This window comes from Hyperolius riggenbachi, chromosome 4 (genome assembly GCF_040937935.1).
Source record: "Hyperolius riggenbachi isolate aHypRig1 chromosome 4, aHypRig1.pri, whole genome shotgun sequence".
Classification (NCBI taxonomy): domain Eukaryota; kingdom Metazoa; phylum Chordata; class Amphibia; order Anura; family Hyperoliidae; genus Hyperolius; species Hyperolius riggenbachi.
The window spans coordinates 390,511,273-390,524,993 of NC_090649.1; the positions used below are offsets into that span (position 1 = coordinate 390,511,273).

General features: G+C 44.8%; 1 protein-coding gene across 3 annotated transcripts in view; it reads left to right on the forward strand.

Annotated features, from left to right (window-relative positions):
• Positions 1-13,721, forward strand: part of EDARADD (EDAR associated via death domain) — a 121,581-nt gene that overhangs the window by 99,739 nt on the left and 8,121 nt on the right. For all 3 annotated transcript variants that reach the window (XM_068232166.1, XM_068232167.1, XM_068232168.1), the window contains one exon: positions 8,795-8,883. In XM_068232166.1, the coding sequence (XP_068088267.1) occupies positions 8,795-8,883 (89 nt within the window). The remainder of the gene's footprint in view (positions 1-8,794; positions 8,884-13,721) is intronic.

The following is a 13,721-nucleotide window of genomic DNA, read 5'->3' on the forward strand; positions in this document are numbered from 1 at the left end:
TGAGACATTTCGTGAGATTCAGACTTTGCTAACGGCCATTGCTGCGATTTATGTACGTCACCATCACTACCATTGAAATAGCCCCAATAAACAGGTTTTTGTGACCCTAGGCTATGACCTCTTCGGCCTAGGGGCCCGAAACTCACCAGTCATGTTCCCCCTAAGGGTCCCTACAATGCTAGAAAATTTGCCACTGCTGAGTAATTGCCCTTTGAAAAGATGTGAGATTTTGGAACTGTAAATAGGAGGCCCAATGAAAGCCTATGGGGGATTTTACCAAATTTGGAGCCCTGTAACTCTGGTTTGCAGAGATGTAGGGAACCCATCTTTGGAGCCCAAGTCTAACAATATGTCTTCTACCTGCATGAGACATTTCGTGAGATTCAGACGTTGCTAACGGCCATTGCTGCGATTTATGTACGTCAGACTCGCCACCATTGAAATTGCCCAATAAACAGGTTTTGTGACCCTAGGCTATGACCTCTTCGGCCTAGGACTGCATTGAACGCGACCCACGCATTGTGCGCATTCTGGACAACACCAATTACTGGGTTTATACCCTTCTGGATCCACGGTACAAACACAATGTTCCAAAACTGCTTGAAGAAAGAGCCAGACAGGTCAAAATGGAAGAATACCAGCAGGCCCTTGTGGAGACTTTAGAGAGGAGATTGACATCCTCCCCCTCCTCTAGCCAGTTGTACGCCGACAGACTGACTTCCGCAAACCCAGGACGACCAGGAGGGCAGCAAACAACACAAGCCGCAGCTAGTGCCCAAAAGGGAATGGTATCGGCAGTGTCCTTGGAGTGGGAAAATTTTCTGACACCCATGCAGCAGCACACAGAACAGCAAGCGTGCAGATCCACCTCCAACACCGATCGCCTGGAGAAGATGGTCAAGGACTACATGTCAGATGGCGTAGCTGTGTTGAACAATCCATCTGCACCCTTCAACTATTGGGTATCGAAGCTAGACACCTGGCACAAACTGGCAATGTACGCAATAGAGGTGCTGGCTTGCCCGGCAGCCAGCGTTATGTCGGAACGCTGTTTCAGTGCTGCCGGAGGCATCGTCACAGATCGGCGGCGTATCCGCCTCTCCACAGAAAATGCAGACCGTCTGACTCAAATTAAAATGAATCAATCCTGGATTGGAAACGACTACGCAACACTCCCGGACCCCAACCAAGTAACATGAACAATGAACATCTGTGATGGGTTAGCGTTTCCGGTCCCTGTTTATTGAACCTCTCATCTGTATTACATTTATGACTGCATGGCGACAAAATGCAAATTGCTATCCGCACGCTTCTTGTCCTCATGCAAGGCCTGGGTTGTTGTGTCTCAAAGCGTGGCCTTCTCCTCCTGCGCCACCCTCCTCTTGTTCCATCACGTGTGCTGCTGCTGGGTTAGCGTTACCGGTCCCTTTTCCTGGAACCTCTTATATGTATTACATTTATGACTGCATGCCGACAAAAAGCATGTTACCTGTGCAAAGAAAACAGACATTTCCCGCATTTAAAAGACAGTTTTCCCTTTGAAACTTTAAAATCGATTTTCTCAAAAACTATAAGCTCTTTTTGCTAAAAAAATTTTTCCTCTTGTACCCACTCCCAAGGTGCACATACCCTGTAAATTTGGGGTATGTAGCATGTAAGGAGGCTTTACAAAGCACAAAAGTTCGGGTCCCCATTGACTTCCATTATGTTCGGAGTTCGGGTCGAACACCCGAACATCGCGGCCATGTTCGGCCTGTTCGGCCCGAACCCCAACATCTAGATGTTCGCCCATCACTACTTTCGGGAGCGTCTAGTACAAGGAACCTAATTGGTTCACAGGGGGTCAGGTGACTCATCCTTCACCTCCCCTCTTTTCATTCTGCGCAGCGGTATCGGTGGAGGGTATGGGCTGGCGTCTAGTTGTCTAGGCGACCAGTCCTGAAGCGCAGCGTGCCTACAAAATAAACAGACAGACAAGACAGCATTAAAATCAACATAGCGAAACCAGATATTAATATAAACATAAAACCTGTGGGGATGAAAGCACTTTAGTTAGAAAAACAATTAAGAGGCTTGTATGTAGGAAACCTAACAATTCAGAAAAGGACCCAGTTCATTGTTAAGGAACACCTCCAGACTGCTATTCTCCTAAATGGGGAAATACAGCAATGTGGGTTCGGGAGACGGCCACAGGGAACCCCTAGTTGGCAGCCACCCTCCGGGGCTTCTACATACAGCCCCCCCACTTAAAGAACCCACATCAGTGGCAGGGCAACCCCAGTATTCCAAAAAGTATTCCAAAGGATATATATTATTACTACTCCATTCCCTAGGAGGTAGATTGAGAAAGGTAAGGGGAAGAACCCCGGAGGGTAAAAGGAAAAGCAGGGGGGGGGGGGATGAAGGGGAAAGAGAAGAGGGGAAGAGAGGGGGAGGAAAAGGAAAATGAAAATTATGGAGAAGGAAGGGGAGGGCATGAAGGACAACATCAAAGGCTTAAAGACATTAATAATCAGTGTTTATCTAAAAAGCACCATAGTTCATTGCGGTCATTAAGACCCATTCTCCCGCATGCCTCAGTTTGCGAGATAAGCCTCGCTTCCTCTCTGCGTAAACATAGTTCCCTGTTTCCCCCTCTATGTGGAGTATCCACAATTTTCAGGCCACAGAACCGTAGACAGTCAGCATTCCCCCCATGAGACTCTCTCACATGAGATATAAGTCTACCTGCCCCTTTTCCGGTTTCGATAGACTTATAATGTTCCTGGAAGCGTTGCTTGATTGGCCTAGTTGTTTCCCCCACATAGAATCTTCCACAAGGACAAGTCACCACATATACAGCAAACTTAGAGCCACATTGTATAAAGTCCGTAATTGGCACTGTATGTCCTCCCAGGGAAATCACTTTACCAGGAATAAACTGGTGACAATGGGTACAATTCAAACAGCGGTAATTACCAGCAGGTCTCATAGCCGTGAGCCAATCAGGTTCTTTTTTGGTGGAAAATTCACTCCTAACCACCCAATCCCCAATAGTACGAGCCCGACGGAAGGTCACCAATGGTCGTTCACTTAGGGACTCACCCCAAGTCGGGTTGGACTTCAGGTCCATCCAGTGTTTATTGACCACTTCTTTAATTTTTGAGGCCATGGGTGAATAATTAAAGATAAAGGGGACCCTATTTCTAGCTCCCCTGAGTTGGTCTGTGTCCAATGAAATGTTTCTATTGTTTTTCTTCTTCTTAAGGAGATCCCCCCTTGTTCTCATGTTGGCCTTATTAAAGGCCTCCATCAATAATGGAGGGGGATATCCTCGATCTAGAAACCTCCTTGCCAATTCTTTGCTCTGTTCCAGATAATCCTCTTGTTTACTGTTATTACGTTTTAGTCGTAGGAATTGGCTATAGGGTATCCCATCTAAAACATGTTTCGGATGGTAACTAGAATAAGACAATAGGGAGTTTGTAGCCGTGGACTTTCGGTACCCTTTAGACAACACCCTATTCCCCTCCACATATAGGGTCAGGTCCAGAAACTCCAGTCTTTGACCTCCCCATACCCCTGTAAATCTCATGTTTAGCTCATTGGTATTTAGCCATTTCACAAAGTCATGGAATAAAGCTTCTCCTCCAGACCATACCATCACCACATCGTCCATATACCGATGCCATGATCCAATGGCGTGACGATAGGGATTCGCGGCCGAGTACACGTACTCTGCCTCCCAACGCGCCAAAAACAAATTGGCAAACGTCGGGGCTACCGATGTCCCCATCGCCACGCCAGAGGACTGCCTGTACCACTGGTTGTTGAACAGAAAGGCGTTATGAGCGAGCACAAACATTAGGCACTCGCCCACAAATCCTGCCCATCGTTCATCCTTCCCCTGTTCGATGAGGAAGGTCTCAATGGCCCTAACCCCCCTGTCCTGGGGGATTCTGGTATACAGACTCTCGACATCGATTGAGACCAGACTATAGTGGTTTTCCCACTGTATGGTCGGTAACAGTCTCAAAGCGGCCAGAGTGTCAGCCAAATGAGAGGGGACCCTCTCCAAAAATGGCCTCAACAAAAAGTCCAGATATTTGGACAAGGGCTCTGTTACTGAGCCTCTGGCTGACACTATTGGCCGTCCTGGAGGGTTCTCCAGACTTTTGTGAATTTTAGGGAGAAAATACCAAACGGGCTTCTTGGGGAAGTCCGGGAGGAGCCCCTCACCAAGTTTGCGAGTTAACCACCCAGCCTCCACTCCCTTTCTCAAGAGAGTGGTTAACAGCTTCTTATATTGCTGTGTAGGATCTCCCCGCAACTTTTCATAGAACCCCTCCTTTCCCTCAAGTTGTCTCAAAGCCTCCCGTAGGTATCCCTCCCTTGACATTACCACTAGGTTGCCACCTTTATCAGCTTTCTTTAACACAATTTGATCGTTCTTGCTAAGCCACTTTAAGGCTGCCATCTCTTTATTTGTCAAATTTTGTGTTCCTTTGGGGTAGATCAGAGCTTTAAGATCCCCTTGTGCAACCTTATCAAACATATCTATGTCAGATCCAGGGGCAGGGGGGAAATCTCTGGTAGATCTGCACGGAATAAATGGTAGTCGTGCTTCTTCAGCGACCGACCCCATCTCACTCTCTACTAGTTTTTCCTCATTTTCCTGCAGGAGTGATAACAAATCATTAAACACCTGCAGATCCAAACCAGTATTGGGTACAAACAAGCCCAAAGTATTAGGGCTACACAAAGGTGGGGTTACCTCTAAACTTCCCCTGAATTGGAAGGTAGAGATATTTAGCCTTCTAATGGCTTTATACCAGTCCACTTCAAATTGAAATTTATCAAAGTCACAGCTCACAGAAAAATTTAACCCCTTCTTTAGAAGGGAGTCACAACCTTCGGGGAGTTTAACACCAGAAATATTGATAATCTGAAGGTCATTCTCACCCATGGAAGAAGTAGTTACTTCTTCCTCCAATACTTTCGACCAGAAGTCCCCTGACGCCATCTCACCCTCTTTGGCGGCGGTCCCGCAGGGTTTCCTCCTTCCCCGCCTGGTTTTGTTTCTAAAGGGGCTCCTGCACATACTTGTTGTGTTGTTGGCTTAACTGGTGTATCCCTTGGTTTCTCAGGACTAGAGTCCGATCCAGAGTCCGTCGTCCAGTATCCCCCAGCTTTTTTTCTATGTCGCTTTGGTCTCGGTCCTGATGGATTTCTATTTATTTGGCCTCCTGATTGTCCCCACTCGAAGATTCGTCCCCTTCTAAAATCTTCCTCATCCCGTCGGAATTTGCGAAGTTTGCGTTCCTTAATATTATCTTGAAGTGGTCCTAGACGTTTATCTACTTTTACAATGATCTCATTAAACTGGGTTCCTGGCTTAGCCTCCTCCTTCCTTTTAAAAACAACACAAAAGCTAAAGCTATATTTTTTTTCAGAAAGATCTTTCCAAGGCTTACATGTAAAAAAAAGCCTAACCCTACTCTCACTTAAACCCTCACCTCTGTGCATGCCCTATGGCCTGTTTCCACTACACGCAGATTCTGGATGCAGAAAACTGACTCCAATGAATTCCTATGGGAAGTCTGCATCAGAAAAATCCCTTATAGTGAAAACAGGCCCATAGACATGCATTGGAGTCAGTTTTTCTGCATCCAGAATTTGTGTGTAGTGGAAACAGGCCCTTACCCTAACCGACCCCCTCACCACAATAGCCAATAATGTCCTCGCTGCCTTCGCTAAAGAAAAACCCTCCACCAATATCCCCAATATTCGTGCCACTTAAAAACTAACATTATCGGGATTTACCGGGGGCCCAAATTGCCCCCTAGTAACTACTATAGGCACAATTAGCAACATGGTCTGTGCGGTGCCCATTTTACCAAAGCGTCGCCAACGCCCAAATTACCTACTTGGCTGTCCAAGTGCCTTTTTGCCATCTCCCTGATACTTTGGCTCCTCCTGAGACCTCCGTCCACAGCTTTGAGGCTGGACTACTTTTTATTTGGATAACACCTTCAAGGGCCTTGTGCTTTTGTTCCAAGGCTTTATTAATTGGGGGGAACTTCTATGGATCTCCTTCCTGAACTTTCAGGTATGTGGCTGCTGCTGTCCAAATGTCACACCATGGGATAAGTGAAACAATATACCCATATATAACCGAGGGCTGGTAACTCTTTGTTTTCATCAAGACACTGAAAGTCGCAGCAGCTTATGGTGCCTGCTGTAATGTTGCTTTCATGTTTAAAGGGATACTGTAGGGGGGTCGGGGGAAAATGAGTTGAAGTTACCCAGGGCTTCTAAGGGTCCCCCACAGACATCCTGTGCCCGCGCAGCCACTTACCGATGCTCCGGCCCCGCCTCTGGTTTACTTCTGGAATTTCAGACTTTAAAGTCTGAAAACCACTGTGACTGCGTTGCCATGTCCTCGCTCCCACTGATGGCACCAGGAGCGTACTGCGCAGGCCCAGTATGGTCTGTGTCTGCGCCGTGCGCTCCTGGTGTGGTGCCATCAGTGGGAGTGAGGACACGGCAACGCAGGCGCAGTGGTTTTCAGACTTTAAAGTCTGAAATTCCAGAAGTGAACCAGAGGCGGGGCCGAAGCATTGGGGAGTGGCTGCGCGGGCACAGGATGTCTGTGGGGGACCATTAGAAGCCCCAGGTAACTTCAACTCATTTTCCACCAACCCCCTACAGTATCCCTTTAAGGGAAAACTTGCCCAAAACTGTTTTTACTAAATTTTGAATGGATGTTGACAGGTGGAATAAACGTTTGCCTTCTTTTATCTTTTGAGAGAATGAAACTGAGAAATGTACTTTCATTTATATTTTATATAACAGTAGAATCTCTTTATAGTAAACTCCAACAGACTGAGAAAAGTCATTTACTATATCAGAAAATGTCATACTCAAGCACATAAAGTATACTGTAGTACTGTTTCTAAAATGAATCAATAATTGGGAGACGCTTTTTCTTTTTAATGCTGCAGCATGGTAGCACAAACAACATCTAAGCTAGATCACAATGAGTATTTTATTTATTTATTGTATTTATAAAGCGCCAACATATTACGCAACGCTGGACATTAGTTTAGGTTACAGACAATATTTAGGGGTTGACATACAGCAATATGACAATACAGGAATACAACAGAAAACAGATCACGTGGCACAGTAAGAGTAGAAGGTAATGCTTAGTCAGTCACTGGATGGCAGCATGGAGATTAGGCGATTTGAGTTCACTCAAATGCATAGCATGGGTGCACAGTAATGAAGGTGCATCAGGTAGGACACAAAAGGAGGAGGTCCTCAATATGCAGAGATTTGCATGGAAAAATCACTCAACAGCTTGCACAGGAATCACAGGTCTCACTAGTTATTGCAGGTACAGTACTTATAGTGTGCTCCACTGTCCACATTTCTGTGCAGCCTGGATGATGCTGTAGTGTTGCAGCCATGCAAAAGCCAGACACAGATGACAGGCAATTCCCTCAGTAATCAAGCAGCAGCTTGCACAGGAAGCATGGCAGTTTCTAGGCTAAATTGCACCCAGGGCGGGGGTGTAAAAATTGCACCCCCTTCCTCCACCCCTGTGGACTTGCAAACCCTTACTCTTTAGGGACAGTCACACAGCCACAGATCACAAGTAGATCTGCCTACTTACTAGTGACCAGCCGCTCATCCAGGAGGTAGCAGGGACCAGCTAAACACGCAACGAAGAGAGCCTGGAAAGCCGACTCCTCTATGGGCACCGCGCACTGACAGCCTGCAGTACCACTACAGGACATCAGGTGTCATCACGCGGTGGTGACGTGATGATGACTTGACATTGGATGCAGGTAGCTCGGGGGAGGCAAGGAAGGTGATCGCACTGGTAATCCTCTTTCTTCTTCCATTTGGCTGCACCACGCGTCACCAGCTCCCTAGTGGTTTTGTCCTATTGCCTGTGACCCCTTTCTCCTACTTGCCAGTCTGTGCCCAGGGCGGTCGCCCTGCCCGCACTGCCCAAGAAACGGCCCTGGCAGGAAGCATGGGTCTCACCAGCTGATGCAGCTAGCTTGGGGTTTTTAGCAGCCGTTTTTTACCGGCTGGTGCTTTTTAGGTAATCCACACAGGCCCATGCAGTTTGCAATAAGCTGCCTCTCTGCCCACTGACCATGACTCATGGGTCTCCAACTGTCGCATTACACATGCCCCTTTCCACCTTCCACTATAGCCAGATACAGAATATTACAAGGGCCAAAAAAAGGTTTACTAATTACTATAACTTTTATATCCGTGTTTATTATACCCAGCATTACACCTGGATACTTAAAATGGCTCTTAGCCGGGACCTGGACATTTAGTTTAGCATACCCAAAGTTTTACTATATCTAAGTTTAATATAATGGGCTTGATTCACTAAGAAAATAGCATGCCTTATCAAAGTTAGCACGCCTTATCAAAGTTAACACACCTTATCAGAGTAGCACAGCGAGTGCTAGGAACCCGCAGGGGCTCAGGGCAGGACGAGTGGAGCTCTCGTCATTGGCAATTAGCATGCATAAGTTAGCTATGCTACTCTGATAAGGTGTGTTAACTTTGATAAGGCGTGTTAACTTTGATAAGGCATGCTATTTGTCTTAGTGAATTAAGCCCAATGAGATTATATTGTATAGAGAATACAGCATATTGTCTGACACTCTTCTTCTATTTGAAATATTATTGTTGGTTAAACAAGGCCTTTAAGTTGGAACATTGCATATAAGTGATTTTTTTTTTATATGTACTGAAGCTGCAGTTCTATTCTTTTTCCCTGTAGATGACACACACTCAACAAATGATATGTCTGAAGAATGTCCAGCTGATTCCACTTCATCTCCTATTGCAGACTCTGACAGAATAAAACAGGTAAGGACCTTATATTGCTCCCTCTGGTGGTCTGACTGATATTTATTCAAGCCTCAGCTATGATGCACGTAAGATTCTATTCTATTCTATTCAGTTTGTTGTAGAATAGATAAGTGATCAATACCTACCTGAAGTCAGTCATTTAACAAGTTTACCACCTTATACCATTAGATATTTGTATTATTATTTTTTAAAGCGCCAACATATTCTATGGCGCTGTAAAGAGTAAGAAACAAAACATGGGGTGCATAGTAATACAGACAATAGCATACACAAAATAAAGACACTAGAACAAAATACAGAAGTGGTAGACATAGAAACAGTGGTAGACATAGTAACATGAACAAAAGTATAGCAAATTCCAAGACACCAAAGGGCGAGAGAACCCTGTCCTTAGAGGAACACGGAGGAAACAAGAGGTGGTGTAGTATACAGTATGTAGCTTACAATATGTATACCTAGAGTCAGTGTGTTTTTAGGTTACATTTAGTAAGGAACACAACATGGCCAGAGATTAAAGGGGGAATGGCCTAAGTTAGAGTGTATGCTTGCTGGAAAACGGGAGTTTTTAAGGAGCGTTAACGTTTTACAAAGGTTGGAGAGTGATGGATGTGTTTTGGATGGAGATCCCAGGCTTTTCATTATTATTGCATATTTAAATATTCACAATATTTTCTTATGTTCCTATAGCAGTTTTTTTTTTGTTGTTATTTTTTTTTGGGGGGGGGGGGGGGGGGGAGGGGACGACTTAACCCTGTACCGTGATGAATACAGCAGTAATATTATAGAAAAACCAGAGGCGCCAATAGGATAAAAATAGTGCCAATTTAAAACCATAAAATTGTGGGTGGCAATGGTGGAATTGCCCACCCTACAAACAACGAAGACCAATTTGTATGGTGAAACAAATTTAATCAATTTAGTACTCCTAATAACAAAACAGTTTGCAACGCGTTTCACGGGACACAAGCCCGCTTCCTCAGGCAAAAACAATTACAAGCAGGAGCAACTGAAAAATAAAAACATATACACACAACACAATCAATAAAGGACAAACATAAACATAAACCATAAAAAGCCAATAGTACAAATCTGATCAAAAAAATTGATTATAAAATTGGTCACGAACAGACTGATTGTGCATGATTATCCCCACATTGAAAATTGATGATCGTAGTTTTTATCCTAAAAACAATTTTCTTGTAGTCCCTGTCAGCAATGTGAGACCTTAACTTTCACTTATAGGTTCATAATTATAATATACATTATAATGAAAGATGAGAACCGCCTCGTTAATGTTATAGTTTATCATAAATTTGGCTCTCAAAGAGGTGAACACTATATCTCTGGGCCAATTAAATAAGCTAAAATTTATAAGTTTCCCCAACTGGTGATATAAATACATATCAATATACGACAAGAACAAGAACAATATAATGCCATCATTGGGTGAAATATATATACACACACATACCACCATAGAGATATAGGGTAAAAACCCAAAAAGCGACGTAAAACTTTCGAGTTGATAGGTAAATGTAGCGCCTGTTCATTAATACACAGATATATAGGAAGAAAACCAAACATAAAGCTTTAGAGTTGCTAGGTCAGTATTGCACATGTCCCCTGATCAATGAGCAAATAAACTCACTAACATCTAAGCTAAACAGAAGCTCTAAAAAGTTTTCTTATGTACACTAAATGGTCCTACATTAGTCTGTCTGGAATAAATGCATGGCTGTAGGTGTTTCAGCCATAGTGTATATAGCCCGTGGTGAGGGTAAAAGATGAGGTAATAAGCAGTGATAGAAACATGAGCGTAGGTTCAGCAAACTTACCCCAGCAATGGTCTGAACTGGTTTGGCACCTCCGTGCTCGCTGGGTGCCATGGCTGCTTCTAAATACCCCACGCTCGATACTAGCTTGTGGTGGGCGTGGCTCAGGGTCAGACGTGCGCGGAAGTGGACGCTGACCGTCGTATCCTATTTGTTACATGTCCCCGGCGGAATTGCGTCAGACGGGGACATGAATTCAGTGTGGCCATGTCTGCTTGGGTTAATGCTGGTACTTCCGGGGGCGGAAATGCGTCATATGTGGGCTAGAGGCCATAGACGCCATGTTAGATGCTGGAGGATGAGCGCCTTTAGTGCTTCCAGTGTATAGAGGCCGAGAAAAGGCCAAACATTAGTAAGGGGTACATAAAAGTGATAGTGCCCGTCTATATGATAGAACAAGTAACAAAATTTATAAGAAATTCAGAGAAACAGCAGTAATATTGTCCAATATTGATTATGGTTTGAACTTTATATTAACTCTAACGTCTAAAGCATTTAAGGACACCTGGAGTGAGCGAAATATGGAAGCTGCAATATATGTTTCCTTTTGAACAATAACAGTTGCCTGGCAGTCCTGCCAATCTTTCATGCATCACTAGTGTCTGAATCACCTGATAGAAGCATGTGACTAATCTAGTCAAACATCTGATTTGAATGCTTGTTCGGGGGCTAGGGCTAAAAGTATTAAAGCCAGAGGATGAGCGGAACAAACCAGGCAATTTGCATTGCTTAAAAGGAAATAAATATGACAGCCTCCATATCCCTTTCACTCCAGGTGTCCTTTGACTTTAATGTTACCCTTGTGTTTTCTTACACATTATTACTATTATTATATACTATTATTTACATACAAAGTCCACCGGCAGGGATCACTTGATGCCAAATACATGTGCTTGCCAGTTGCTTGAGCAACTGGCTGAAATAACACAAACCTCCTCTCCAAAAATACTTATGAAGGCTCAAGCGATGTCTGGCAGTCTCCCTGAAACGTCTCGCAGGCTCCGAGCGGCTTTTCGGCTTCCCCAGTGCACAGAATCCAGAGTGTCAGCTGACCTGCATTGGGTCATGTGACACGCCGGCTTCCGTACACAGATGCCGGAAGCCGCTAGGAGCCTTCGAGGGAGGTTCAGGGAGACTGCTAGACATCGCTGGAGCCTCCGTAAGTATTTTAGAGCCCGCCATCACCCACAGGAAGCCCCCCAAAAAAGGGTCCCCGTTATTCCTCAGGCATGCGGATTAGTTGAGACTTCCGGTTGCCTGAATTCTAGATAACGGGGACTTTTCTGTATTTTTATTCATGTCCCTCTGATGGGGCTCAAAATCTATTGACCCTATAGTGTATAGTCTAGAGCCGGCATGGGCAAACTTGGCCCTCCATCTGTTAAGGAACTACAAATCCCACAATGCATTTGCCTTTATGAGTCATGACTGTGGCTGTCGGACTCCTGCAATGCATTGTGGGACTTGTAGTTCCTCAACTGCTGGAGGGCCAAGTTTGCCCATGCCTGGTCTAGAGCAATGGTGGCAGATCTATGGCACACATGTCAGATGGGGGCACTCAGAGCCTTCTCTGTGGGCACAAGCAGGGTTGAACCAGCCAGCAAGTGACATGCCTCTCTGGGCTCCACCGACGATCTACAGTCCTCCTAGCCATCCACGTCTTTATGACTGCAGCACCTTCTCTAGTCACGTGACCCGCGGATTATGTGAGGAGAGAGGACGCTATAATCATAGAGACAGGGGCGCATGGAGAAGGTAGATAATTGGTGGAGTCTAGAGAGGTATGTAACTTCTCTCCTGTGTGCGGGAAAGGAGATGCTCTTGCTACCTATACTGGGGAGAGGGCTACTTCTGTCTACCTATACTGGAGTGCTACTTCAGCTACCTACACTGAAGGGCATATCTGGCTACCTATACTGGAGGCCTCTCTTCCTATCTATACTGAGGAGTTACTTCAGGCTACCTGTACTGCACATCTAGCTACTTGTATTGGGAGGCACATCTGGATGCCTATACTACAAGCTACCTAAAATTGGAGATGATATAGCTACCAATACTGGAAAGAGCTATCTATTACTGAGGGAACACTCAAGCTGCCTATACATCAGTACTCATTGCCGTGTTGGCACTTTGCAATAATTAAGTTGGTTTTGTGTTCCAGCCGGAGGGGTAAGGAGGAGAACAATGTGCTCATCCTTAGTGATCCGGGAAGCTGGATTTCTCTGGAACATCTCAGGGAGGCTGGAGACACATGAGATTCTCAGCAGAGGCATCACCAACCAAACCCCTGGCCCAAAAATAGTTTACCATGTGTACTGGGCTAAAGAGTATTTACAAATAATTAAGGTGCATACATACACACACACACAATTTGGGCCAAATTTGTATTGCCTACCACGATAGAACTTGATCCTGCAGATGTCACTGCAGGGCTCCAGTACTGTAGAGACTCATCACTAAGCAACAAACACGCCAACAGTGCCGTGCATGACAGAGCAGCTTCCGCGATTCTGGTAAGGAGGAGAACAATGAACTTTATACTGCTGTTACTTAAAGATCTGCCATCTCCTGGATAACAGTCATAGCTGCAGTCCATCATAAAATGTGAAAAGTGACAGGGTCCTTTAAAGCAGACCTGAACTCAGAACTTCTTCTCTCTAAATGATAAGCAACAGCATAATAACCTTTAAATAAAAACATTTCTTTGTTACAGCTGATACAAATCCTGCAATAAATATGCAGTCTGTCTACTTCCTGCTTTCATGGAAGCAGACATAGGGTTAACATCCTATGTTTCCAAATTAGCTGTTCTGCCGAGGCAGCCGGCTGAGAGATCAAATTACACTTTCGTTAGTCACAGATGATAGGTAATTAGACAGGCTAAACTCTCTAAATACATACAGGGTGCATTTCTCTATGTTTTCCTTCTGTCTTGTGCAAGAGTTCAAGTCCACTTTAACCACGTATCAAAAATGAGGCATTATATACTGTACATATCTTGCC